General features: G+C 38.7%; 1 protein-coding gene across 2 annotated transcripts in view; it reads left to right on the top strand.

Moving 5' to 3' along the window:
- Positions 1-26,606, top strand: part of LRBA (LPS responsive beige-like anchor protein) — a 423,660-nt gene that overhangs the window by 207,725 nt on the left and 189,329 nt on the right. For both annotated transcript variants that reach the window (XM_086746251.1, XM_086746250.1), the window contains exons 38-39: positions 18,382-18,506; positions 25,736-25,882. In XM_086746251.1, the coding sequence (XP_086602377.1) occupies positions 18,382-18,506; positions 25,736-25,882 (272 nt within the window). The remainder of the gene's footprint in view (positions 1-18,381; positions 18,507-25,735; positions 25,883-26,606) is intronic.

Raw genomic sequence — 26,606 nt, 5'->3', positions numbered from 1 at the left:
TTAATGCTGCATTCCAATTGATATTGAAGCTTTGAAGACTAACTTCAAAGGAGGGTGAACAAGAGCAAAAAATAGATATAAAATAAACAAAAAAAAATGACAAGCTTAGTTTTAGAAGTCCTTTTGTATGTCAGATCCAGGAATACTGACCCGTTACTTGAATGGGCTTTAAGGCAACTTCCTTATTAATGATACTTAGAAACACAAAGCATATGCTTGTGGGTACTAGTGTATTTAAAGGGAAAAATGCTATTTCACGGTGCAGTAATGCTAGCAATAGAAGAATACATTTAAATATATATATATATATACTTTTATATATAAAAAAAAACCAAACCAAAACAACAAAAAACAGAACACCAAAGTGTTAATCACTGGATTTATTATACTGTTTATATCTGTGGATTTCATTATACGTCTCTTATGGCTCTGGTTCTAAATAGCAGCATTAAAGTTTGATTACTGAAACAATATTTTCAGAATTATGAACACAGCAAATAGCCTCTGTGAGTACTTGAGTAGTCCAAATATTTTTTTGTTCCTAAACTTTTAAAGAATAAAAAGACTGTAACATTCAACTTTGATGTTTACTAGTCCTTGATGCAACCTTAAAAATAAATATTTGAGAGACTGTCATTTTAAGGACACCTGAAAAAATGACCATATTAAAACCGGGAGCCAGGACCTGCACTTCTGCCTAATATTCATACTAATGTGCTTTGTGGCCCTCATTAAGTCATTGTAATGTTTTTTTGGGGGGATTTGGGAGGTTAATTTTGGGTTTGTTTTTTTTTTTTTTTGTTTTTACTATTTCTGCTTTGTGCTCTTAAGAACATTTTCTAGCTTTGCCTTACTGCATTGTGTGTCTGAGTATGGCAGCAGGCTTGTGATTCAAACATTAAAAGACAGCATAAGCAGAGTTTTATCTGTCCTTGCTTAAAGAACCTTGTAAGTGACATCATAAAAAAATTCACAGTGTTGGATGGATTAATTTGATAACTTTCATGGAGCTGTTGCTACTGGTGATCTGCTGATGAAGATGCCAAGATGTGATTTTAGCTGGGATGATGGTGATGTGTTTGGTTTTTGGGGATTTTTTTGTTTTGTTTTGGGTTTTTTTGTTTTTTTTTTGGTTTTTTTTGTTGTTTTTTTTTTTTTTTTTTTAAGATGGTAGAGTAGGTGAGTCATGACTTGTGTGATTGAGATCTTTGCTGTTTCAAGGAGCAGCTGCAAGAAGTGGAAACACTGTGTAAAATATACACATACACACTACTTCACTCCCTCTCTTCAGAAAAATAACAGATGAGCAACAGACTTATATTGTAGGACAGTATTAAGATTAAGAGGTCCAGTTTTCAGGGAGCAGTAGAATCAGGATCACCTGTCATGACCTAGTAAGGACATTATAGAAGAAATATTCTCTCTCTCTCCTCCCTTGCCCCTCCAGCCTTCTTTCTACTCTTGCTTGCCTGCATTTTTTGTCCCCATTAATCCTTCATCAGATTTTGTATTTGACATTTTATTGCTTTTCCTAGATTTTTATCCTAGGCAGACCTGGTTTTGTGCCACCCCGTCTCTACTCAGCCTCCTGTCTTAATGATTCCCAACTCATTTCTCTCTTCTCTGCTTGATCACTGCCAGATCATGTACGCATAATCCCTCCCTTCTCACATTTTTATCTTCCATGGCTTCCTCATCTAGATGCTTTCTGTGTTGCCCTATAGGCTTTTTGTCTCTTCTGTATCTGGATGAAATAATTTTCTCCTTTGTGCTGCTTATATTGTTGTGGACATAGAGAGCACTGGTGAAAGACGACTGCAACTTTCTTTGGCCCAATGTCTCTCAGTCTTCCTGGAGTAGCCATTTCAGAGAATGTTTAGATTTTTTGATTGTTTTTAGTAGAAAAAATTCTGGACTAGAGGAGTTGATGTCTGCTGGTCTGTGGGAATAATGCATGTTTGTCATGGATAGGAACTAAGACTTCTTGGTGGGTTTGACGCACGTGAGATCACAATCTGAACATATGAGAAATGTGATGGGGGGCAATCTGAAAGGCATGACCTATGGAAAGGTGGGCAGCATCTTCAAAGATATTTTACCATTAGCAAATGCCTACTGATTGTATACAAACTGTGAACTTCCAAAGCCTTTAGTATGGCTGTATTTGGCAGTTTTGTGCAGAGATAACCAAATAAATACTTTGAGCAACAGCTTCTGTGTGGAAAAAGTAAAGTTCTGTTAACATAGCTAAGTTTGACTTGTGAAATTCTATTACATATTATTAAAATATAGTAAGCAGAAATTAAAGTAATACCTTAAAAGACTTCTGGGCAAGTAGAATTACCTACAAACCTATTTCTTACGATACATTCAAAAGCCATTGAATCCACGGCACAGAATAAATTCAGCCAAAGAACCTGTTCCATTTCTTAATGTATTGATTTCTAATCCCCAAATCCCATATGGTGTGCCAATCTCTGTGATGATTGCTAGTCTCTCTTCTCCTCTCACTGTCCCCTTCCTTCATGGGAAATTTTAGGGGAAAATACCATCTTGCAGTGATTAGTATCAAAGATTGGTTACTTCTATCATATGGTTTGGTAAGTAATCCGTAGCTATTGCTGTGGTTTGCTCTTTGCCCATATAGTTACACACATGTGTTTAATTTCCAAAGTTTAGCAAAGTTATTTCCTAAAAAGAGAGTGAAAGTCTAGATGAAAGCCATCCCTTTTGTGAAAACTGTATTCTCTATCCCTCTTAGTGACTAGTACAACAAAGTAAATTTTAATGGTGCATGATACTGAAAATGAATCCTGTGACCTTGAGAAGTTGTAGCAAAAGATCAGGTTTTATTGGAGTCCTTTTGCCATTGTTTTTAATTTTTAGTTGAAAAATGTAGAGCAAGTAGCTCTGTATATACTCAGTATTTGAAACAGTCTGAATTAAAATTCATAAGTTACTTTAAAAAAATAAATTTGCATGTAAATTAGTATTTTATATGCTTTTCTATTATTTTTCTTTTTTTTTCATTTCATTAATAACTGAGTTCATCTTCCTCCCAAAATGAGAGAGAGTGGTTTGTCTTCTGAAAGCATTGATGTTTTTACAGCAGTGGAAAACTTCACTTTATCTTATCCTTGAATTATCTTATAAAATATATGAGCTTTTTATTTTGAAAAGGAAAGTGAAAACATTCAATTTTCATGATGAAATGAAACAGTCTTTTCTCAATTTTGAATGTCAGTCTGAATTGACTCTTCTGTCATCAGAGAAGCTAATTGCAAAAAAAAGAATATGGTTTTCAATTCTATTACCATTATTTTGGTTTTTTAGGAGTATTTTCTGTGATGGATTTAGCAGACTTTGTAAACAAGATTTTTCTGGAGAAGTTGTATTATACTGTGTCAAAATGTTTGAGTTCTTTAATTTTTTATCATAGGCTGCTGAAAAAAAAGTTAGCTTAGTTTAGCAGGGATAATACTTGATTATTTCTAAAGCTGAATAATGGAGAAAGGTGTGACTTTACAGATAATTACACATACAATTTATATATGCAGGAGGAAGATTATATTCAAGGAAGAAAATGTGCGTTGTGATGCAGTATACCTAAATTATGCTTATAAGTATGTACACAATAATTTAACAGTGATGTGGTCTTAAATAATCTTCTCTGAAGACTTTACATAAAACAAGAATTAACATCTCCAGCAAAAAATGTGGAGAATTGTATGCTTGTTACAGAGAAATGTTCTGCTCTCACATTTGCATTCCAGATTTTAAATATACAATTTTTAGTTTTGTTAGGCGTTTCTTCAGGACCTAAAGGATTTTTCTTTTCAGTGTCCCTGCTATTGTTTTTCAGGAATGCTAACAGTATCACGTACTATACAGATACTTGATTTATACACACACAGATGGAATTCTGTAGTCCAGAAACTAAGGTTTGCCTGTGCTACTTAAAACTCTTTACCTTGGTGACTAAGTGACACATTAGGACAGAAATTCCCAGAAGTTAGCACGGTTCCAGCCTGCTGTTTTTCACTGTAATAATTCTTCCCAAGCATTGAACTTGGGGGTTTAGACCAATGATACTTCAGATTCCTTGAAGTCCGTTTCTCCACTGTGGATGAGTACTTGGAAGAGAAATTCATTAGGAGGAAGAAGTAGTATAAATAGACAAACCACATAAGACTCAGGAAATCCCTAAAGCCGAAAATAGTTGGAAACTGGCAGAATATTAGGGGAGAAGTTGTACGTGATCACTTTGATTTTACTTTTCCTTAAGCCACCACTTTAAGCTATCACTGATTTTTTGGATGCAGAATTTGGGGTTAGACTTTTGGTGAGAAAAGGTATAGCCATTTCTGTGCCCTTTCTGTGCAGTGGGTGCATTCATATCCCTCCTCTGCAGGGGACAGAGAGTCCCTTGGGTGGTTGGTGACACCACTGGAGTAATGCAGTTTGGATGCAGTCCAGTGTGAGTTACCCCAGATTGTTCAGTTCTCCTCTGTCATGCGGGTGTTTCTTAGTGGTGCTGAGAGGCTGTGGGACAGGGATTCTTTGCTGCATCTCGTAGAATCATAGAATAGTTTGAGTTGGAAGGGATCTTTAAAGGTCATCTAGTCCAACCACCCTGCAAGCAGCAGGGACATCTCCAACTAGATCAGGTTGCTTAGAGCCTCATCCAACCTGGCCTTGAATATTTCCAGGGATGGGGCATCTATCACCTCTCTGGGTAACCTGTTCCAGTGTTCCACCACCCTCCAACTCTGCTATAAAGTCTCCCTGGAGCCTCCTTTTCTCCAGGCTGAACAGCCTGTCTTCATAGGAGGGGTGCTTCAGCCCTCTGATCATCTTGTGGCCATCCTCTGGACTTGTTCCAACAGGTCCATGTTCTTCTTATGTTGGGGGCCCCAGAGCTGGATGCAGTACTCCAGGTGGGGTCTCACCAGAGTGGAGTAGAGGAGGAGAATCACCTCCCTCGACCTGCTGGCCACGCTTCTTTTGATGCAGCCCAGGATGTGGTTGGCTTTCTGGGCTGCAAGGGCGCATTGCAGGCTCATGTGGAGCTTCTTGTCCACCAGCACTCCCAAGTTTTTTTCCTCATGGCTGCTCTCAACCCATTCTCCACCCAGCCTGTGTTGTGCCTGGGATTGCCCAACCCATGCGCAAGACCTTGCACTTGGCCTGGTTGAACTTTGTGAGGTTTGCACGGACCCACCTCTCCAGCCTGTCAAGGTCCTCTAGATGTCATCCCTTCCCTCCAGCGTGTCGACCACACCATACAGCTTGATGTTGTCGGCAAACTTGCTGAGGGTGCACTCTATCCCACTGTCCATGTCGTCAACAAAGATGTTAAAGAGGGCCGGTCCCAATATCAACCCCTGAGGAATGCTACTCATCACAGGTCTCCAACTGAACATTGAGTCATTGACCACAACTCTTTGAGTGCAGCCATCCAGCCAACTCCTTATCTGCTGAGTGGCTCATCTGTCAAACCTGTGTCTCTCCAGTTTAGAGAGAAGACTGTCATGTGGGACGGTGTCAAATGCTTTGCACAAGTCCAGGTAGATGATGTCAGTTGCTTGTCCCTTGTCCACCAATGCAGTAACTCCATCATAGAAGACCACCAGGCACTATTTACCCTTAGTGAAGCCATGCTGGCTGTCACGAGTCACCTCCTTATTTTCCATGTGCCTTAGCATGTTTTACAAGACTATCTGCTCCATGACCTTGCCAGGCACAGAAGTGAGACTGATGAGTCTCTAGTTCCCTGAGTCTTCCTTTTTTCCCTTTTTAAAAATGGGGCTTATGTTTCCCCTTTTCCAGTCAGCAGGAACCTCGCCAAACTGCCATGACTTCTCAAGTGCGATGGCCAGCGGCTTGGCAACTTCACCCGCCAGTTCCCTCAGGGACCCATGGATGCATCTCATCAGGTCCCATGGACTTGCGCACCTTCTGGTTCCTTAGATGGTTGATGTGGATTATTGTTTCTAGTAGTGAGTGATAGTGTTGTGTCTATTTCATTCTTCTCCATGAGGGATTGCTGTGTTGAGAACTGCTTAACATTGAGAAAGTTGTTTCAATGTTAGGAAAGACCCTAAAGAGATAAATTGGTTTTCCTACTTTCCCCCTTCCCACATTTGACTTGAAAGTCAGAATTATTGTTGGTGAGATAGCTGGTAAATTTTTCTTAAAAGCAAATTTAAGAATAGCTGGCTGAAGAGGGCAAAGTTGGAAACCTTTTCAAGAAAGGTAATAGCCCCTGTGAAGAAAAAGCTTCATTGTCTTTTAGCATGTCTCTCTGTGGATGCTAACACAGAGGGGAAAGAAATTGTGGGGGGTTGTATTAATTTTTACATCACTGAAATGAAGCAAGAAACATTTCCTGGTTTGTTGCTTCTTAAGCTTTCATTTTACAGTCTTTGTTATCAGTCCTGTTCTATAACGTTGGATTTAATTGCTAACGTTGTTAGTCTTGAGTGTGAAGTATGGATATGTGGAGGAAATAATATTGCAGAGTTTTCATATTGCTTAATCCAAATGTTCATTACCAAGTTATATGTTGCTAGATTTCTCTCTTCAAATAGCTGTGAAGTTTATATCTTCTCCAGTTAGCTGCTTCTGATGTGTCACAGTGCAAGCTTTTCTCCTAGACTAAGCCTTGAATTACTATATTAAAGGAACCTTGGGTGGTTTAGCACTCTAACATTACTTAAGCTTTACTGTAAGCAGTCCTTTGATAACTTCTGTAACATTAATAAGGATGGCTTCCGCCCTTCTCTTTTGTTAATGTACCCAGAGGATAGGTGTGATTTTCAAAGGGGGCTAGTAACTATCTTCAGAAACTTTATGACCCTTGAGGCATCAGTAGATCTCAGGAAGCAGTTCAGTAGCTTCAGCTAGCCAGATGGGTGATTAAAGCTGCAGATATTTAGGGGAGCTCAAATTAGCACTGAATAATCAGGCATAAAATACTACTACATTTATCTAAATATAGGATTACAATGATGGACATGTGCAAAAAAACCCACAACTATGAAGTGCCTCCCTACCTCTTGACGCTGGCCCCAATTATGCACTTTAACCTTTCCAAGTGGAGACTCCAACTTTTTATTGGCTTATTCTCTGACATATTGGCTGATTCTCCAGATCTTGACAATGTTTTTCCTGTCTAGACCTTAATGTCTGTACCTCAGTGCTGCTTCTCCATCCTCGGTAGTATAACGTACATGCTGTTTCACGCCGAGTTCTTGCAGACTGCAGAGCAGATACGTGTCGAGCAGTATTATTTATGCTGTCTGTAGGGACTTGGTGTGAGCTGGTAGCTACCAGCTTGCAAAGAGCAGTTCACAGGCAGCATCTTTGCTTGCAGACTGTGTCAGGTTACAGTTTTTAATTTGACTGTGTGCCTATTTATTGCCAACCGTTTGTCTCCTGCTTCTTTGGCCACATATAGTAAAGATAATGTACATTTTCAGACTACTTTTTCCTTCATTTAAACTTGAGTAGACAATATTCTCTGTGTGGTCCAGGAAACAGTGCTTCATCGTAATCCAGTCCTGTGTTCTGAATTTTAGAGACCTTTTGCAAGGCTTTCAAAGGAGAAGTATATTCAATAAGCTAAATCTTTTTAAAGGTTTTTGAGTCCTGCAAGTTGTTTCCTGGCTGTGCTGTGCTAGTATGGTAACAGTTAGGAGCCTTGCTCCATGTGCTTCTTAGTGGTCTTGCTGCCATGCACTTATTGTTTCCTGTCTCGGAGAGCAATACAATGTTTGCAGTTACTTGAACTCTTTCTTACATATGTTCCTGCAATCATCACACAATGAAGTCATTTCCCAGATTTTTGCCCGCCTCAGATTTTTAAATCCTGAATTAAATCTCTGATGGAAGTATTAGCATTTAAATCATGCTTGAAGAGTGGTTTTGTTTGGGTTTGATTGGTTTCTTTTGTTTTAGGTTGTTTTTTTTATGTAAGCTTTGATTTTAGTTATATCAGAGAGTAGGGAGAAATGCAGGTGTGTTGGTTTTGTTTAGTGGGGAGGAGGGCGGTGGGGGGCTATGATGGCAGCTTCTGCAAGAAGCTGCTAGAAGTTTCCCCTTTGTCCAATGGACTCAGCTGCTGGCCAAGGCTGAGCCAATTGGTGGCAGAATGTTCCCAGATAACACCTCTGTGATAACATATTTAAGAAAGGGAAACATAAATAAATAAATAAAAGCAATGGTGATGTGAAGAAGCTGAAGCGGGGGCAGAGAGGGGGAGGTGCGACCCTTGGGGGCCTTGCCGGCCTCACCCTCTGGCCTCTTGCCAGGTGGCCGACTGGGCCTGACTCAGCCCAGCCCAGCTGCAAGAAGTGGAAAGGAGATGAGATGTGAAGAGAACCTGAGAGGTGTCTGCCTGCCTCTTGTGAAGAATTTCTTGAGAGGAATGGCTGCAGACGCCAAGGTCAGTGAAGAAGGAGGGGGAGGAATAATGCAGCTCCTGGCAGAGATTCCCCTGCAGCCTGTGGTGATGACCATGGTGGAGCAGGTTGTCCCCCTGCAGCCCATGGAGGTCCATGGAGGAGCAGAGATCCACCTGCAGCCCATGGAGGACCCCACGCCAGGGCAGGCAGGTGCCTGAAAGAGGCTGTGGCCCATGGAGGGCCCACTGGGGCAGCCGTTCAGGAGGGACTGCACCCCATGGAAAAATGACCCAGGCTGGAGCAGTTTTACAAAGGACTGCAGCCTGTGGGAGGGACCCCACGCTGGAGCAGGGGAGGAATGTGAGGAGTTCTTCCCCAGAGGAGGAAGGGGTGGTGTAAAGGGACATGTGATGAACTGACCATAACCCCCATTCCCTCTTCCCCCCTGTGCTGCTCAGGGAGGTGGAGAAGGAGGTAGAGGTAATTGAACATAAAGTTAAGCCTGGGAAGAGGGAGGGGTGGGGAGAAGTTATTTTGTTCTTTCTCATTATCCTGCTTTGATTTTAATAATAAATAAATAGTTTTTCCCAAGTTGAGTCTGTTTTGCCCATAATGGTAACTTTAAGGATCTCTCCCTGTGCTTATCTCAAATGTCAAGCCTTTTTTTTTTTTTTCTTTTCTTATTTTATCTTTCCCTGTTCCCTTGAAGGGGGGGCGGAGTGAGAGAGAAACTGCATAGCTTGGTCCTGAGCGAGGCTAAACTATGGCAGCAGGTAATGTTGAAGTTGGGTGTCTCTGAGACTTCAGCATCCTAACCTGCAGTACTAATTGATAATACCTTTTCCAAGATATTGTTTAACAGTAGCCAAACATGCTGTGGACCTGAGAGTTACCTATTCCCCCAATGTAATTTAAAGCAAGGGACAAGTATGTTGAAATTAATTTGTGATTAAAGAGGTTGAAGGAGGAGTTTTCTTATCTCCCCAGATGCACTCAACTTCTGTCCACAATAAAAAGATAAAAAGTATACATTTTTATATGTAGGCATTTAGAGACCTCAGAGGGGACTTTCTTCTCTTTATTATTCTAGGTTTAAAAAAAAAAAAAAAAAACCACGAAAAAAACAACAACAACAAAACCCCACAAACCAAAACAAAAACCCCAAAAACATGTATAAGCCGGCCAGAGAGGTTCCATCTCTCCTAATTTGGAGGACAGTTTCTTTCCTATCAAAGGAACTAAAAGATTGGTCTCTCTTGAATGGAAAACTTAGTTTCGCAGGACTGGTTTGAAGGCAAGTGATATTTAACAGACTTTGCACCACCTTGCAGAGGTTCATTCTGGATTGAAAAACTGTAGATATATCTAAGTCTCAGTCATCTTTCCTAGTACCGTATTTGGTGTTTAATTGTCAAGTTAATTTAGTTACTAGAACTAATTTTAACTTTTTTAAAAAAAAAAAACAAAACCAAACAATTATTTCAGACCTTTGTGGCAGAGGACTCTGAAAATATATATAAAAAGGAAAAAAAGTGAACTTCCTTTAGAAGAACATAGAGCAGAAAAGTATTTGCTGAATCAGAGGAGTGCACTATTACATTTTTATGGAAGCACGAAAAGTATCCAGCTGTTAAGAGAGCTATAAAAAAGGATACAGGTTAGCCACAGGTCTTAAAGTGCAGATATGTGGGAATGTGGTTTCATCCTGTTTCTTTCAGAAGAGATGGTAGTGAAGCTGAAATGTTTGGTGCAGGTCAAATCTAAGATTTTTGGGAAAAGCTTTACTGTAATTCCTATGTTTAATACTTTTGGGATCAGAAGTATATACCAGCAAAACAGCAGATCTGAGGAGACTTTCTTATTTTGGTAAAAAGTTGATCTATATATCTAGAAATGCTGGAAGATTATAATCTCAAGTTCTAAGCTACTGGAAAGAATTAATCTGAGTTATAGTATTTCAATATACTTTGTTCCTCACAGAAAATCTGCTGATATTGTAATTAGTGAGAAAAGATACAGGTCCTTTCTATGCATGTGCTTAAGGTGAAAGTGTCAGAACAAGTAGAAATGGCTAGGGAGATTGAGCTGGGTCCTTTATCATATATCTTCCAACCTATATTCTTATATATTGTCTATTTTGGCAAGGAAGGGATGACTAAGTACTGCAGACGAAATTTTTGCATTGTCAGACAAACAGCAAATAAACTCCACTGAGATGCAGTGTACCTATTTTTTGTATATTATGGCAGTTATTGTTATTTTCAATACAAACAGCAGTTTGTGGGATCTGTATGACCTGTAGTTGTTTTGAAAAACAAATTAAAAGTTGTTGACTGCAATCAGGTGTAGGATGTGCGAGATCTGGAAAGATTCATGAGCAACTAAGCCAAAGCATCCGGTTGCAAATTTGCTATATATTCATTCTTCCGTGTCTGAGTCATGTCTCAACTAATTTTACTTAAAGCTGGAAGAAAGTTTTCATGTTAACTTTTCATGTTAACTAAGAAGTGGAGTAGTTTCCCTTTCAGTTAATTTATAATTAATCTTGATGGAAATGCAACGAGAATTGAACTGTGTCTTAAGGTGACATCTTTTAAAGTGCAGCTTTAGTTTAGACTGATCAAAATAAGATCAATCTGAGATAAGACAGTAGTTGCAGAATACATGATTAGTACTGTACCGTGTATTTAAGTGAGCCCTCTTTGAAGTATCAGTGTGCGCTGGAATGCCAGTACTTCAAAGAATACTGACTCAAAAAAAGCTGTGGCTGTGGTTAGCCACCAAGGGGTTAATAAAGATCAAAGAAGAGTGTACGTAAACTCATACATAAGCAGAACTGTTTTTAAACTGGAGGTTAATAACATCGTCATCTAGGACAGCAACACCCTAAAGGTGAGCTTGTCTTTACCCTGACATGGTGCTTTATAATGCATAGAGGGAAACTGAAACATTTATAGTCAACATTTTTCCTGGATTATTTTTTAAATGAGGAATTCAAAGCTTGTCAATGCAGAAAAGAGTGTCTGTGATACCTGAAATTGGCATTGTTCCTCTGGTTTTGTTTTGCATGCTAGTTAGATGAGAATGGATTTTTGGTATGATTCAAAACACCAAGATCGGAGGGCCTGGGCGGGGGATTGTAGCTGCACTGTCTAATGGGTGTTTGAGACAAAGAGGTAATATCTAACTATTTACAGTAGAAAAGCATACAAACGGTGTTTCTACCAGTTTTTAAAATGCAAATCTAGGAATTACAGATCTGTGTTGTTTGTACTATCTTGTTTATATGGAGAAATAGCATGAAACATCTGTTAAGACATGCTTCCCTTACTGACATTCCCATTTTTTTCCTCCTCACTGGAAGTACCTTAGATTTAAACTCTACAAGGGTCCCCTACAGCCATGCAAAGGTCCTCAGGGTGACAGTTCTATGCTAAGTTCATGTAGATGTTGTGCCTGAAGTTCATACCTTGCTTTTCACATCTATTTCTTCTGAAAGATGTAAAGAAGAATGGCACTACTTTCTCTTGTGGAAACACAAGAACATATTCCCCCGACCCCGGCCCCCTTTTGGTAAAATTGAAGCATAGATAAAGGCAAAAGTCCTTTTAGGGCGTTTTAGAAAGAAATCCTTTATAGACAAAGCCAAATGTTTTCTTGGAGAAGAGTTAGAAGGAAATAGGCTGCGCTAATTTAATGGATTACATTAATGTTTTGCATAATTGATATTATGCCAAAGAAATTGTACTCTGTGGCCTTGAGCCTTTGTTATGACCAGTTCCTGTTACTACAGCAATGACTGTGGCAGAGATTAAAAGCCTGCCTGTGCATGATATTTTTTGCTTAAGGGTTCCCAATTATTTCCATTTGTGGAAATCTGTACTCTGAAACTACGGATTATGAATGCCTATGCGTAGGGAAAATGAAGGTAGCATGAGAAGGCACAGACTCTGCTAATATGATGATTACATGATATGTCTTTTTTGATATAAAATATGTTCTTCCTCATCCTTTCCTTCCTTCCCTTCACTTGCACATTTCTTTCCCTCATTTTTAGTTACATACTTGCTGGTGAGACTGCAGTGTAAACAGGTTACTAATATAAAACAGAATAAAAACAGTGAACTCTAGTAAGCCCTGATTGTTACTGTGATTTGGTTTAGTGTGGCCATACTGCCTTGTGAACGCAACTCAGAGAGGGAGAGTAGAAGATCTTTAACTGGTTTTGACATTGAAGAAAATATACGTGATGTAGATAGCATTTCCAAAGATCTCAATGCACTTATCAGGAGTTAATTAATGTTCTGAAGTAGATACATTAACAGTGAAGTGCTGTGAAATACACACATTGAGACAGAGTGTAGCTGGCCAAGTAATATTTTAGTAGCAACTTTGACTCAGTACGAGTCAAAGCTTTTCCTGTGTGCTTTGATAATATAGGCAAAGTTGTGAATCAGATCAGGAATCTGATTTACTGAAAAACAATAATTTTCCCTACTGCATCAGTACTCTGAGTTAGGTTTACCACATGGCAACACAAACACTTGGGCATAGGATCTCTACATGAAATGCTGAACTTGGTACTGCTGTTGAGAACTTGCTTGTCAAGTTATGTCTTCAGTGTTTGCTTTACTATTGCTAAGCTCAGTATTTTATTTTCCAAACTACGTTAGATATTTTAAATTATGCTACAAATCAATAATACAGCTTGATGTGCACAAAACATTTCTTAGAGTAGTATTTACAACTAATCATATTAATGTGCTATGGTGTAACTTGATTTTTTAGATCACATTTTGTGAAAGCTCATTACAAGATCATTGAAGGATTTCAGAAAATGTCTGTCTTGCTTTTTATCAAGTTAGTCAAACATATCTTGCATTTCATTATTACATGCAAAATGTGAGAGATTTTTAGTTCGTATTCGTGAAGATGCAGTGGATTTCAATTTGCAACATAAAGCAGTCTCTTAGATTGCATGATGCCCTGCAGTCTGCTAGCAGTACCCTGTTGAGATTTCTGCAGTACTTTCTAGAACTTTGGCACTTTTATCTATGTATTGACAGTCAAATGTGAATGCTTTATTGCTTTTTTTTTTTTGAGAAGAATGTTTGTGTATCTTGCAGCAGATCTCTGGCTTGAGTTCTTGAAGTATTTTACATGGTAGCAAAAATTATCTAGACGTAGAGCAAGAAATATTCTTAAACAGCATTAAAATAATCCAGCATGTTTTTTTTTCTTTAAAAATGGGCATTGCTATTTGCATTCTGTGGTTGCTCTTTTGTGTAATTTAGAAGTAGCACCGGATATTGTGCATTTGATGAGTCATTGCAACCAAAGTGCTGAATAAGTTAAAACCAGAAGTTGTGGTAGGCTTGCAGTTGGTGGTGGAGAAATTGCAGAGCTGCTTTCTTCCAGGTTTCCTTTCGAATCTGTACTGTTCTTACTGATGAATAAGTGGTGCTGCTGCTCTGTGTTTGGTTGTCTATGAAACTAACTTAGCCTAGACCTCTGTGTATGAGCTTTTACATCTTAGAAATTGCTATCACTGATTGATTGCTTTGCTGATGGTCTTAGCAGGAAGACCAAGGATTGATTAGGTTTGGAGACTGACTTAGCTGCTTAACTCTACGGTTAGAGTTCCAGCGAGGAGTATGTCATCTAGAAATTTATCTTGGTATCTTCACATAGATTTGGGGCATGTGAATGAGGTATTATCCTTATGTCATGATCACCATCTGTGTTCTTGTTCTGCAGTGTGGGAACAGCCTCTGCTTCCAGATATGTCAGTGCGGTCATTTCTAGCAGTACAAAATTCACATTGACTGATGTGCATAATTGCCATTCAGCAGAGCAAGAGCTGTTTTCCTTTAAAAACTAGGCTATGAAAAGACTACAGTAGGAGACTTTGCTGGTCTGAGTCTTCGTAACGACACACTTTTTTCAAGGGCATACACACTCTAGTTTCCATCTGCTTTTAAATTTGTTGCAGTTGTCTTTCATGTGAGTGGGTTTTCTTGCCTTTAAGGCTAGATAGCCTTCTAGATAGAAGAGGTCATTTAGAGCTCTAGTCATCCTCTGTCTCTGCAGACAATATCTATGATGCTGTGCTGCTTTTGCCTTTCTTTCCTTTTCTTTGTTTCTCTTTTCTGTGTTGTGTTTATTTTTTCAGTACTTCACCAATCTGAGCATCCGAATGGGTGCTTCTGTGGTGTACTAAAATACATTCTCAATTAACTGGTAGCCCAAGTACAGCCATGAGACCTCTCAAACCATTGCTTTTGTAGGTTAACATTTTCTTTCCTTTTCCCCAGCTCTCACAGTCCCTTTTCTGTCCACACTAGTGTGCTGACTGCTTCTTTTCTGTGATCATAGAGGTAGGAAAATATCTTGAAATACACAATGGATAAGTCATTACAAGAAGTAATTCCTCAGCAGTTGCATGATCCTCTCATCATTCTCTGGTTGTACTGCTTAGATTCAGTTTAAATCTTCTGTAGAGTATGAGAACAAATATGTAATTCCCATGCCTAAAATTCCTTTGCTGTAACACCATAATAAAACTAGTACACCAGCTGATGTGTTTTGTTTTCAATTGTGTTGATCCTTGAAACTGGTAGGAAAAATAGGTTTCTTGTTTGTGGAATGAAGATATGTGAGTATCTTCACTTTTTCCCATTGGCCATAGCGAAGTGACTTTATTTTTCACATGACACACTCAAAGCCCTGAGAATACAGGTTATATTGGTCATTCTGTATTTCATCTCATCTCTGTACAATTGTAACTATCTAGTTAGTTATATGGGACTTGAGAGGAAGGTTTTATCTCAATTCTGAGTACATAGCCTGGTAATCTGGGGAACAGTTTAAAAAAAAAATAGAGCAATATAATGGTTATACCATTTGAATAAAACATTTAATATCAAAGCTTTGTTTCTATTCAGTCAATATTGTTACCAAGAAACCACTAATTAGTGTGTCTTATATTAGAGGGGGCTCTGACAAATCCATGCAAATCATATGATTTATTGTTCATAAATTCCCAATCCCCTGAGAAATGTAGCTCTTGCACTTACAGTAATTGAGTACTTATGTTCATTGATCCAGTCCATATAGCACCTTTAGCCCATATGGCAGCCTTTATCGTAGGGCCAGAAACTCCTGTTGTCAAATGTCCCCCGTAGTTGATGGGACTCTACTGTTCCCAAAATCTGCTTACTTGGCCCTTTGCTGCAGTCCTTCTGCAGTCAATTCTGGCTGAATCAGAGAGATATTTATGTCTGTCTCCCCCTGGTGTAGAGGTACAAAGTCTGGATGGTACAGCATTGCCTTTTGGGAATGGGGCTGCAGTGGTTAATCGCTCTTACTAGTAAGCTAGTTGTTCTAGAGCAGCTATATCGTATGCTGCCTTATATTGGTACTAATATGCATTTGCCCCAGTATCTGCTCTCAAAAACAGCTCGCTTATAGGAATTAGAAAACATAGGTGTTTATTTTTGGCTATGCAGGTTTTTGTGGGATATTTTTCTACATGTAGAGAGTAGATTTTTTTTAAACTCGTAATACAGTGTTTACCAATAGTTATAAATACCCAAATGCACAGTCTAATAGTTGCTATGTTGTTGTTTGTGACTAATCAGCGCACTGGTGGAGGAGACAGAATCCTATGTAAATTTTGTATACTGAACTGAAAATAAAAGTAGGGGACTAAAGATATATTGTTTTTCAGGACAATACTTCATACCTGATCACTGTTACCTATTTTTCCAATAATTTTAGTGTAATTTTGTAATATAGCATAATTGTAACTGTTATCCAGAAGAATGGCATCACTTAATTCTATCAAAACTGTAGAAAGATAGATGAATGACAAATTAATAATTTACCATCTTTGCATAATACTGTAGCACGGAATACCAGAAGGATTGATGGCAGAAGAGGTTAACAAATTTTAGCAGCTTCCATTAGCTTTTCATTGTCATATGTTTGTGGTGCTGACTGAAATAAGCTTTGTAGGAGATCTCAGTCTAGGGAACTAATTACTTGTGCCGATTGCCATACTGATGAATAGACCCTCATTGTATCATTCCCCTGAAGACGAGGAGCAGTCTGTGATTCACGACTGCATCCTGGCTGATATTTGATAATAATTTTAACAGATAAATGTAGGAAGGCAGAATGATGAAGTGCCTATCCATGCTCTACGACTATCAAAGGCATGCACATAGCCAGCTGTGTTCTGCCTTTTTTCTGTAATCGCTAATGGAGAATTTTAAGTTATTAATCGACCTTTGAATAAACGCATATCATCCTGTGTTTTATATTTTTTTGTTTGACTAATTATTCCAAAATCATTAGATTTTATAATCAAAGCATTCAAATTTTAGCATGATTGTAACACACACAAAGTGTGAAAATAAGATACTGGGGCATTTGATTCCCATACTTCAGTATCTTTCTGAAAGTAAGAGATCAGGAAGATGAAGAATAGCACTGCCTTTTCTTTGGTGTTAGAAAAAGGCATAGAATTTTAATGAAGGTAGATGCAAAGACACTCTCCGTTTTTAAAAGAGTATTTTCAGTCACAATCTTCAATGCCTACAAATTCCGTTTGAGAGTAGGGTTATGCAAATTATTTTGGCTTTTGTTACCATGTTTGTTTGAAACCTTGATTTACCTTAAATGAAACTAATTTCTGCCTTTAGACCTCAAAACTAAGAATGTAGATACCAAGTATTTTCAATATCGTGATCTCTAAATTAGTTTTGGCTATTAATTTGTCAGTGTTGACAGGTACACTTTCTGTTTGCTCCTGGACCAAAAATGGAATATATATACATTTTAATCTATTGTTTTAATACTAGCTATGTTAACAAGCAAAATGAGTGATTTTTAGAATTTGGAAATACAGGTTTTCAGGCTATCATGGCTATTCTGTGCATCAGGCTTTTTCTGTTTGTTTATTTGCTTTACCTGAAATTGGCTTTTTTTAATACATTCTCTGGGCTAAAATAGTGGTTTACAGTGGCATTCATTCATGATCATCTAACGAGATAGTAACTGGCCATATATATGACCATATTAAAAAGATGTACGTGTATTTGGAGCATATGATGGAAAATAATGATTTTGATATAATGTTTCCTAGATGTAATTTTTTTAAAGTATGCCTTCAATATAGCAATTATTACACATCATAACATGTAGTTTTTAATTAAATGTAAAAACACAACTACATAAACCAGAAATCCAATCTGATTTGCTCGAAAATAGATTGCTGTTTCACTCTCCTGGAATGGTTTATTTAAAAACAGTAAATGGAAAAGAAATGCATTTTCTCGTGTTGTTCTAAGCCTCAGGGGCTAAATGTAATGAATATTTTAAGAGATTATTTTAATTAAATTCCTGCACATCTAAACAGAGTAATATTTTATTATCACATACATAACCATGTAACTGAGATATTCATTAAAGTTAACACTTTCTGGACCAAGAATTCATGGTATGATTTACTGACCTTGTGCAAAAAGGCACAAATTAGGAAGAAAAATGAAGGGGGACAGACTTTGATTAATATAGGTAATGCAATACCATATTTATAATAGCCTTTTCCCTATTCTGGTTTATAAATGCAGTCACTGAGAAAGGTGCCCTGCTGAGGCTGAAATGAGGCTGAAATCGGAGCACATGCCACTAGAGTGTGGGGAAACTGATCACACTGTCAGCAATTCATTTCAAAATGATGTATTTAGTGCTCATTTCACCTTCCAAGAAAAAAAGGGAAAGGAGTTCCTTAGACTGGAAGGTGATATTGTTATTTTCAAGGACATACCTAAGTAAAAGATTGCAGAAAGGGGGGAGGTTAAAAAAAAAAAAGGCAAAAGCAGTGCAAACAAGGAGAGCTTTATGCAGAAAATCAGCGCTACCATGCTGTTTGATAATTGCTAACATATGTGGCTCCTCTGTTTCATTGTAGTCGTCCTCGTGAGTTCTGGCGCCTCGACTACTGGGAAGATGACTTGCGGCGCCGGCGACGATTTGTGCGTAACCCCCTTGGATCGACACATCCTGAAGCGACACTAAAAGCAGCCGGAGAACATGGTCAGTGTGAAATCTGCTTCTTGCCAATAGCAGCAGGTTACAGTATGTGGCAGTAAAGACTAGACCTTCATTCCTATAAGATGCTAGAAAATTGTCCCGACTGCCAAAGGCTTTTGTCATTGCGTTTCAGAAGCGTTCAATATGTGGATAAACTGACTGTTGCTTCATGTAAGCAATGCTGGTATTTGTTGAGCCTCTTCATTACATCTTAGTTGAGCTGGCACATCACATTGTGCATACTTTGCATACAATGATTACAAATATAGTTCTCACTAAGGAGAAGAAAAGTGCGTGCAATTTTGCCGTCAATCCCTTGACACGCTTTCTTGCAGTAAATGATCTATTTATGCTTTTGTAACTTCAGAATAAGATCTTTCCTGTCCACAAATCCACAGCAATTATTTCAGTTGGCCTTAGCACATATCTGTGTATTGTTACAGATACATTAAAAGAAAAATAACACTTTTAAAGCTAAACTATATTCAGACCTTCTTCTACCTGGTGATTTTAAAAAGGAGATTGCATTTTTAACAGACTTTTTTTTCCCACATTTTATTATCAAGGATCACTCAGCTACATGCTGCTCTATCTGTTCTAGAGGAATGTGTTTACAAAACTAATACAATAATCAGTTTGAGAATTTTATAACAAACCAAAAAGTTAAACAAACAGACAAACAAAAACCACCCGAAGCTCTAGTGAGCTCTAGATTTTAGTCTAGCATTTTGTCTTTGCAATCTAGTGAAGATACATTGATAAGGTAGAGGAATCTTTCTTATATTTAAAAATAATTTGCTTATAATTAAAGCTGAGTACCCTTCACCTTGATGGTACATGTAATGAAATAGAATAATTTAAATTTAGGTTTTGGGTTTTTTTTTTCTCCTTTTTTAGTCTGTGAATTACTGCATACATGTATGCATACATACACACACACATTACATGTGGAGATATAAATTTTATGCTAATTTAAAATTAAGACTGTTGTATGAATATAGAACATCACTGTTGTAAAGTTAGTTTCCGTCAGGCATCTTAACCTCTTGCACTCAGCCTTAAAGAGCCATTTCTGGAAGAAAATGTCTACAATATGTCAGCTGATATAATGCCAAATGTGACATGAGTCCTCTAAAATAAATGACCGTACAGAGAATAGTCAATAAAGTGATCTGAAAGCAATGTTTGTAGAGCCCTACATCTTTGATTATAGAAAGAGGAACAAGATGTAGAATTAATTAACGCACTTTTTGCTTTGGGGCTTGTTGTTCTTAATAATGTGTGTTGTTGCTACGCCACGGACTTTAAGGGCACAAGGCTTCTTTCTGTTTAGTACTCCATGAATAAACAACAACTGCCCCCTTTAATAGTATATTTGCTTTAAACTGAATAGATCTTGTCACAATTTTATGTATTCTACCCATATTTTTGTATTTAATCTTTGTTGTCTAGCAAAATACTGAAAAATATCTTTATTTTTACTGCAAAATATTTAAAGCTCCTAACTGTGTTTGTGTAACTAATTCTTCCTAAGTAAACACACACTAATACAATTATTCATCTTTCATAGTAATGTGATATTTTCGCTTATCCATGCTCCATTTCAAGGGCTATGGCTCATACTCAGTTTCTAGTTGACAGGACTGCAATTTTTGTCAATACAAAAGAACAGTGAATAAAAGTAGCAGTATTTTGTAGGTAGCTGATAGGCATAGCTGGTAGCTGACCTTGGTAATTTATATTGAGATAATTGTTTTCTTTCTGCCTTTCTCTTCAGAATTTGACAACCTTAACAGGCTTCTATTATGTTTAATTTCTTGATGTTGTTTTGTTCTGAATTTAATGGCATACTGCCTTTGTTATCTTTTGCTGTTCTATTTCTTTATCTATACAGTGGATTTTCTAGTTTTCCTTAAGTCATTATTTAATCTCATTTCTGAAAATATAGATAATTGCTATCTGCCTAACTGAGTGTGTATATGTATGCAACTGTCTTGTTCCAAGATCTTCCACTGGCAAGGTGTAAAATAGACGACCAATGTACAAATTCAAGTTCAGCTGGAAACTATAGGAATATAGACGTTGTTGGTTTTCTTATGGTTTTGTTTTGGGTTGGTTTTTTTTTTTGTTGTGGTGGGGTTTTTTTTCTTTTTTTTTTTTTTTTTTAGTTCTCAGAAGGTACAGTTGTTGGAAGGGTCAACTGGAGTGGTTGCTTGATCTATTTCTCTCTGAATTATGTTTATAAACTTCTAATATTAACAAATTTCAGGTCAGAAAATCCAGTTATTCTCAAATTTTTTTTGAACCAGACTTTCAGGCCTAGTTTTTGTGATTTAGATATCCTTAGAAATCACCGAATATTTTCCCCGGTATTTTATAATTTATCAATAATTTATCATTAATTACTCTATTTCAATTAATTTTACATGTCTCTGAAGCAAAAACATATTTAAATAATGAATAAAAGGTTCCCTGCTGCCTACTTAAGTTTTTCTCAAAACAAAATGGAGCAAAACCAAAACCTGAAATTGGACATAAGGGGTTTTGCCAAAAGGGAGACAGAAGAAAATAATGCATAAATAAAAAGTATTATTGCAGTAACCATGCTTGAAAGCATGGATTTTAGCACATTTTCAAATTGTAGATACACATTATCAACTGCTGGGTGTCTTTTGAATAAAACCAGATGCATTTTCCACACCAGAGAGCTCACAATCTAGGAAAGATCACAATTTGCAACTGTGAAAATTACTCCAAGACAATCGGAAGCCTAGATATTGTTCAGTAAAACCTAGAGAGAACAACAACAGTCAGCTCTGTTGCAGCCTAGTTACGTGTCTTAGTAGCAAGAACCAATCTTTTCCAGGGATTGATTTGATTTGAAGGAGAACCTCTGGTGCAGAGGTGGCAGAATAAATACCTGAAGACTAATGTTCTCTGTTCAGACGATCAATACAAGCCCCATGACTATACTTCTGGCTACCTTCTAGTTAAAAACAAATTTTTTAATTCTGACAATTTAATTGCCATTCCCAAGTTCACATTAACTTGCTTGGGAAAAAAAGGCTTTAGGTAATTTTTCAAAGAGGGAAAAAAAAAAATGCTTCCAAAATGGCTATTTATAAAAGTCAGTCTAGTAGTGTATTGCAGGGGAAGGAAAGAGGGGTGAAGGTGGTTTGGTATAAAAAGTTTGGGATGGAAAGAGTTAAATCTCTTCTGTCCTCCCTTTCACTTATTGTTTAGAAATGAAACCAAAATACTTCTATAGGTGTGAAAGTGCAAAAAAAGAGTACTTTAAACCTGATGGCATTTTTAGGTTGACCCCCAAATACAGTATTTTGTGAAAGAATCTTTAGCTGCTAGAAAATACCTTATCAAGCTTTCTAACAAGTGATTTGTTGTTAGTTTTTTTTTTTGATTGACATTTGTTAAAAACTTGGGGAGAGGGAGATTGAAGCAGTCTGCAGCATTGCCATCAAGGCAATAGGTGGAGTTCAGAGCTTTGTGACTGCAAGGGACTAGCAGCTGACCGCGTACAGTATTGCAATCGACGGCTCAGTTTTCTTTACTTCAAATCAAGGGATGAAAAAGAAGTCTTAAAAATAGTATTTTAAAAATCTGATGTGAAAGAGGTAGTTCTTTCCATTGTTATATTTTTAAACACATTGCAAGACCAGAGGGAGGCTTCTTGGAGCCCTTTTTAAAAAAAAAAATAAAAATCTGTCATTCTATGAAAGCCTTAAGCTCACTCAGCAAAGTAAGCTAAACTATTATTTTTACACCCAAGTGTTCCAGAGATTTAACTGAAACAAATAAGACTCTCTGCAGATACAGAGATCTGTTTGCAAAAAGCTACTTGAAGAAACTGAGTCTTACAGAGCAGTTTGGAGAGAATTGCGTGGAATTACACTAATGAATTATAATAACAAAATTGCTGTGCTAGATAAACATGCTGCTGGCAGGCTTGTAATGTCCTGTGCAATGCGTAGGCCTTGCCTTGAGGTCTTGATCTTAAAAAGGTGTAGATGAATGTGTGCTTAGATCTGCAGGAGCAGAGCCAGAAGCTCCAGTCATGCCAAGGGTAGGGAGGCCTGGCAGACAGCAGTTTGGGTTAGCAGATGATAGAGTGGTGTTTGGGACCTGAAATATGAAATTCGGTGTAATGTACCTGTGCGCATAGATGGGAACTGAATATGTCACACAATGCCATGCTCTGTCATATGTGTCTCTGATCAGTAAATATAGAAAGAGAACTATACCATGGCCTACCTAGGTAAGAGCATATATCTACAGAAAACAGGTGAATCTGTGTGGAATATATTCAGTTCTTTACAGATACTCAGTGAGGGTGTGTGTGTTGATTGTAGGTCAGGACATAAAAAGCAGATCCTAGTTCAGTGTGTGATATCTTATTGCCTTCCAGTAGCTAGTATTTGCAGCTGTGTAGCCAGGCTCTGCATCTTCCTGTGTCTCTGTGTATATGTGCGTTTCATGGATGTTGGGAAATGTGGGTAACGAACATCCTATGCAAAGAGATGACAAAAATTTACAAATACGAGCTAAAATAACTTTGGTCTAAAATCTTTTATTGAAAAAGGCAGTTATGTAAGATGTATGTTTTGAATCTGTAAAATATCATTAGTTGGGGAAAGAAATAAAATCTGAATAAGTGACAAAGATGAGGTAGGAGGTGTATACTTCTGTTATCCCCATCATCTTTGGCTTGAAAGTTGCCATTCTGATTTTATTTTTTCTTCACGGTAGATGAGAAGAAAGACTGAAGGATGTAAATTGTGCTAAGTATGATCTTGACTCTCGATTCGATCTTAAATGACAATAGATAGAAGGCTAGTTTGAAATAGCATCTTCAGTATAACACAAATAAGTTGTAATGAAGGAAGCAAAAATGGCAGGTGTGCGCGGTGCAGATGACGTTTTTGAAACAACAAATATAGTTTGCCTGTATTAAAAAAAAAAAAAATTATCTTTGACTTTATCCCTGGGATGGTTTTGTTTTATTTTACCTTTTTTGATCTTCAAGAGAATGCTGGCAGGCCACTGGTGCATGTGGTGTATATTAGTATACTGTTGGTAATTTTACTGCTGCTAACTTAAAATCCTCAAGGGGGAGTTAATTACAGGAAAACCTTTCTAAATATCAGCTGCATATTTTCCATGACAAGAAGGTTTTTCAAATCACATTGAACAACTCCAGAATCTGAGTTATCATTATTTACATGAGCACATTTTAGAAGAAAGTAAAATTTGTTTGTACAATGCAGTTAAAGCTTTACAATGCTTTATTTTTAAAGGCTTGCTTACAAGTGGCAGTTACTGGTTGGGGAGAAAGGATCATGCATAAATTGTATTTTATTTTGTATGGCAAGTTAAACTGCCTTTTCTTTGTTTGATTTTGGTTCACAGGTTTTTTTTGGGGAAAACGGGATGTTGTTTGGGTTTTTTGTAAGCTCGAGGCCTAAACCAAACCCAGGGTATTTGGTGGTTTGTTTTTTTTTTTTTCTTTTTTTTTTTTTCTTTGTTTGTTTGGGTTTCTTTCTTAGTTTTCACTTAATTGAAAAGTTTATTGTTTGCAATTTATGTGCATATATTCACTTAAACAATTTAAACTTTATATATTGCCACTGGGGAATTGCTGCCTTCTGTAAATGTTTGCAGATTAACATATTTTTAAAGTAAGCCAGTTGGACTTCAAATCAAGTATGGCAGCAATCAGAGAAAGCAATGAGTGATGTGTTGAACTTAGTTGGTCCTGATGTGTTTGGTGAATGTTTTTCAAACACGGCTGTGCCATGGGCATTCTCAGTCTATTTTTTAAGAAAAACACAGACAACGCACACACACTGCTGTTTTTTGGCTTTTACCACAGCATGGTAACTTCAATCTGGAGCGAGCGATTGCCTCTTCCACCCCCCCCTTTTTTTTTTTTTTTTTTTTTTTTTTTTTTAACCTCTCTGCTGCTTTGAGCTTGTAATTTAAATAAAGTCTCTGTCGACCTGGCAGTGCCGAGACGAGACGGGGAGCATTCCCGGTAACGCTCCCTTGGCCCGGCGCTGGCCTCCCCGGCGGGAGCGGGGCCAGGGGCTGCGGCGGGGAGGGGCCGGGGGCTGGGGGCAGTGCTGGGGCGCGGCGTGGGACCTTTGCCTGCCCCGTTACCGTGTGTAGCGTGAAACACGCGCCCTCGGTAAAGCGAGCTTTTTGTTTACTTCTCTTTCGTGCCGAAAATTCAGATGCGAGCGTAGAAACGTCCCTCCTAAGGAGCGGGTACCGTTTCGTTACGCCTCTCGGAAGCAGGTGCACGCTTTTCTCTGCCTCCAGCCGTGATCGTGCGGCTGATTTTTTTTTTTTTTTTTCTTTTAATTCCCGCCCCCTCCCCCCCTCCCTACCCCGTTCCTCGTCCAGGCTTGCGAGGCGGGGTGTGCGCTTTTCCGCCTCACGAAATCCTCGCGTCGCTCCTGGGTGACCGCATCGCGATGGGAGCCCGCAGCTCCGGCCGTGGGGCAGGCCGCCCCTTCGCCTTCCCCCGCTCCCGGGGAGCTCAGCCCGTTCCCGGGGGGGTTTCCCTCCCGGGGCCCGGCTCTGCGCTGCGGCAGCCCCCGACGCAGCGGCCCTCACCCGTGCCCCCGCGTAGACGAGCCCCGCCTCTCCAGCCCCCGGTCCGGCCCCGCTCTGTTTCCCCAGTTCCTGCGGGTTTGCGGGGCCTGGAAGTTGCCGGGGCGCTGCCCGCGGTGCGGGTCCCGCCGCTCCCGCCCCGCCGGGGCCGCCTCCGTGTTGTCTCTCTGGGGCGCGCTCGGTTTCGTCGCGGCAGCGGGGGTCCCCTGCCTGGCAGGGCGGTGCTTGAACCCTGGGTTGAGAGTCGGGTTAGCGCACGGGGCGCTCGGGACCCGCTTCCAGTAGGAGAGCTCAGCTTCCGAAGGAAGGTCGGGGGGGAAGAGAGTCTGGTGTATCCTTTTCCCCCTCTTGTCATAAACACTTGAAGTAGAGTTAAACGCTGCAGAGAGCTCTGGATGATTTTGAGCAGGCTTAATAGGATTAAAACTAAATGTGTCCTAACATTAGAGGATTAAGACAGGTACTTCCCACAGCTAGTCCTAAACAGTTTTCTTCCTGAACTTTCGTTTAAGAAAAAAAAAATAAAATAAAAAATTTACACTTCTTTGTCACTGTTGCCTCTGAGACCACACAGACTGCAATGTGTCTCTCTTTCATTTCAGCTCCTGACGAGGATTTACTTGTTAAAGGAAAGCAGTCCATCAAGAGTCAAGTTTTAGGAAATCAGAACTCAGAAAGTGAGATTCTCTTGGAAGGTGATGATGATATCATGTCATTCATGGAGGAAAGAGAAGTGGAGAACTTAACGGGTAACTTCAGCTATGTGATTTTCTCCTCACCTTCTTTACTAATTAAGTTCTGATCTCCTCTGCTTTGCAGTGAATCCTGTTTTGTGAATCATGTTTTGGGATACACACTGATAAATTGTTCCTTCCTAGAATTGGTTCATTAAGATAATTTTCTGTGCACCTCAGATGCTGAGGGCTTACTTGAGGAGAGTTGTGCATTTTTCTTCTCTGGCTTTATAACCTTCTCACTTAACGCAGTAGGTGCCTGTATTCTAGGAAACCTTCCTTAGAGAAAGTAGCTCTGCCTTGAAAAGGGCTTCCTTTCTTTGCTTTTGACCTCAAATCATTAGACCTAGTGGACAATTAGACAAGTTATCTGTAATTAAATGCCTTTGGAGAGCTTTAATTTTTTCCTGAGTTTATGAAATTGTACATGTTGGTTATTTATTTGGGTTTCAAGGATCTGTACACTCACTAGATTTAACTCCTTTAAACCCTCTGTCTTTCCCCCACTGAAGTCCCTTCTCGACAGACCATAGTCATAATAGACTTCACTTATTTTTTTTTCTGAAGAAGAAATAGTACTTCAGATCTTTGAACTTAACTAATTTTACTCAGTTGCATGCAACCTTTGCTGATGTGGCAATCTGAATAGAATCGGTCTGCTTCTGTACAGTTCAAAATGCAAAAACAGAGTAACCTCCTCCGTTCAGGGACTGGGAGTTATAGAGAGTCTCCATTGTTA

This window comes from Chlamydotis macqueenii, chromosome 4, assembly GCF_036417535.1.
Source record: "Chlamydotis macqueenii isolate bChlMac1 chromosome 4, bChlMac1.mat, whole genome shotgun sequence".
Lineage (NCBI taxonomy): Eukaryota > Metazoa > Chordata > Aves > Otidiformes > Otididae > Chlamydotis > Chlamydotis macqueenii.
Note: the sequence above shows the minus strand (reverse complement) of the source record. Positions and strands in the feature narration are given on the sequence as shown.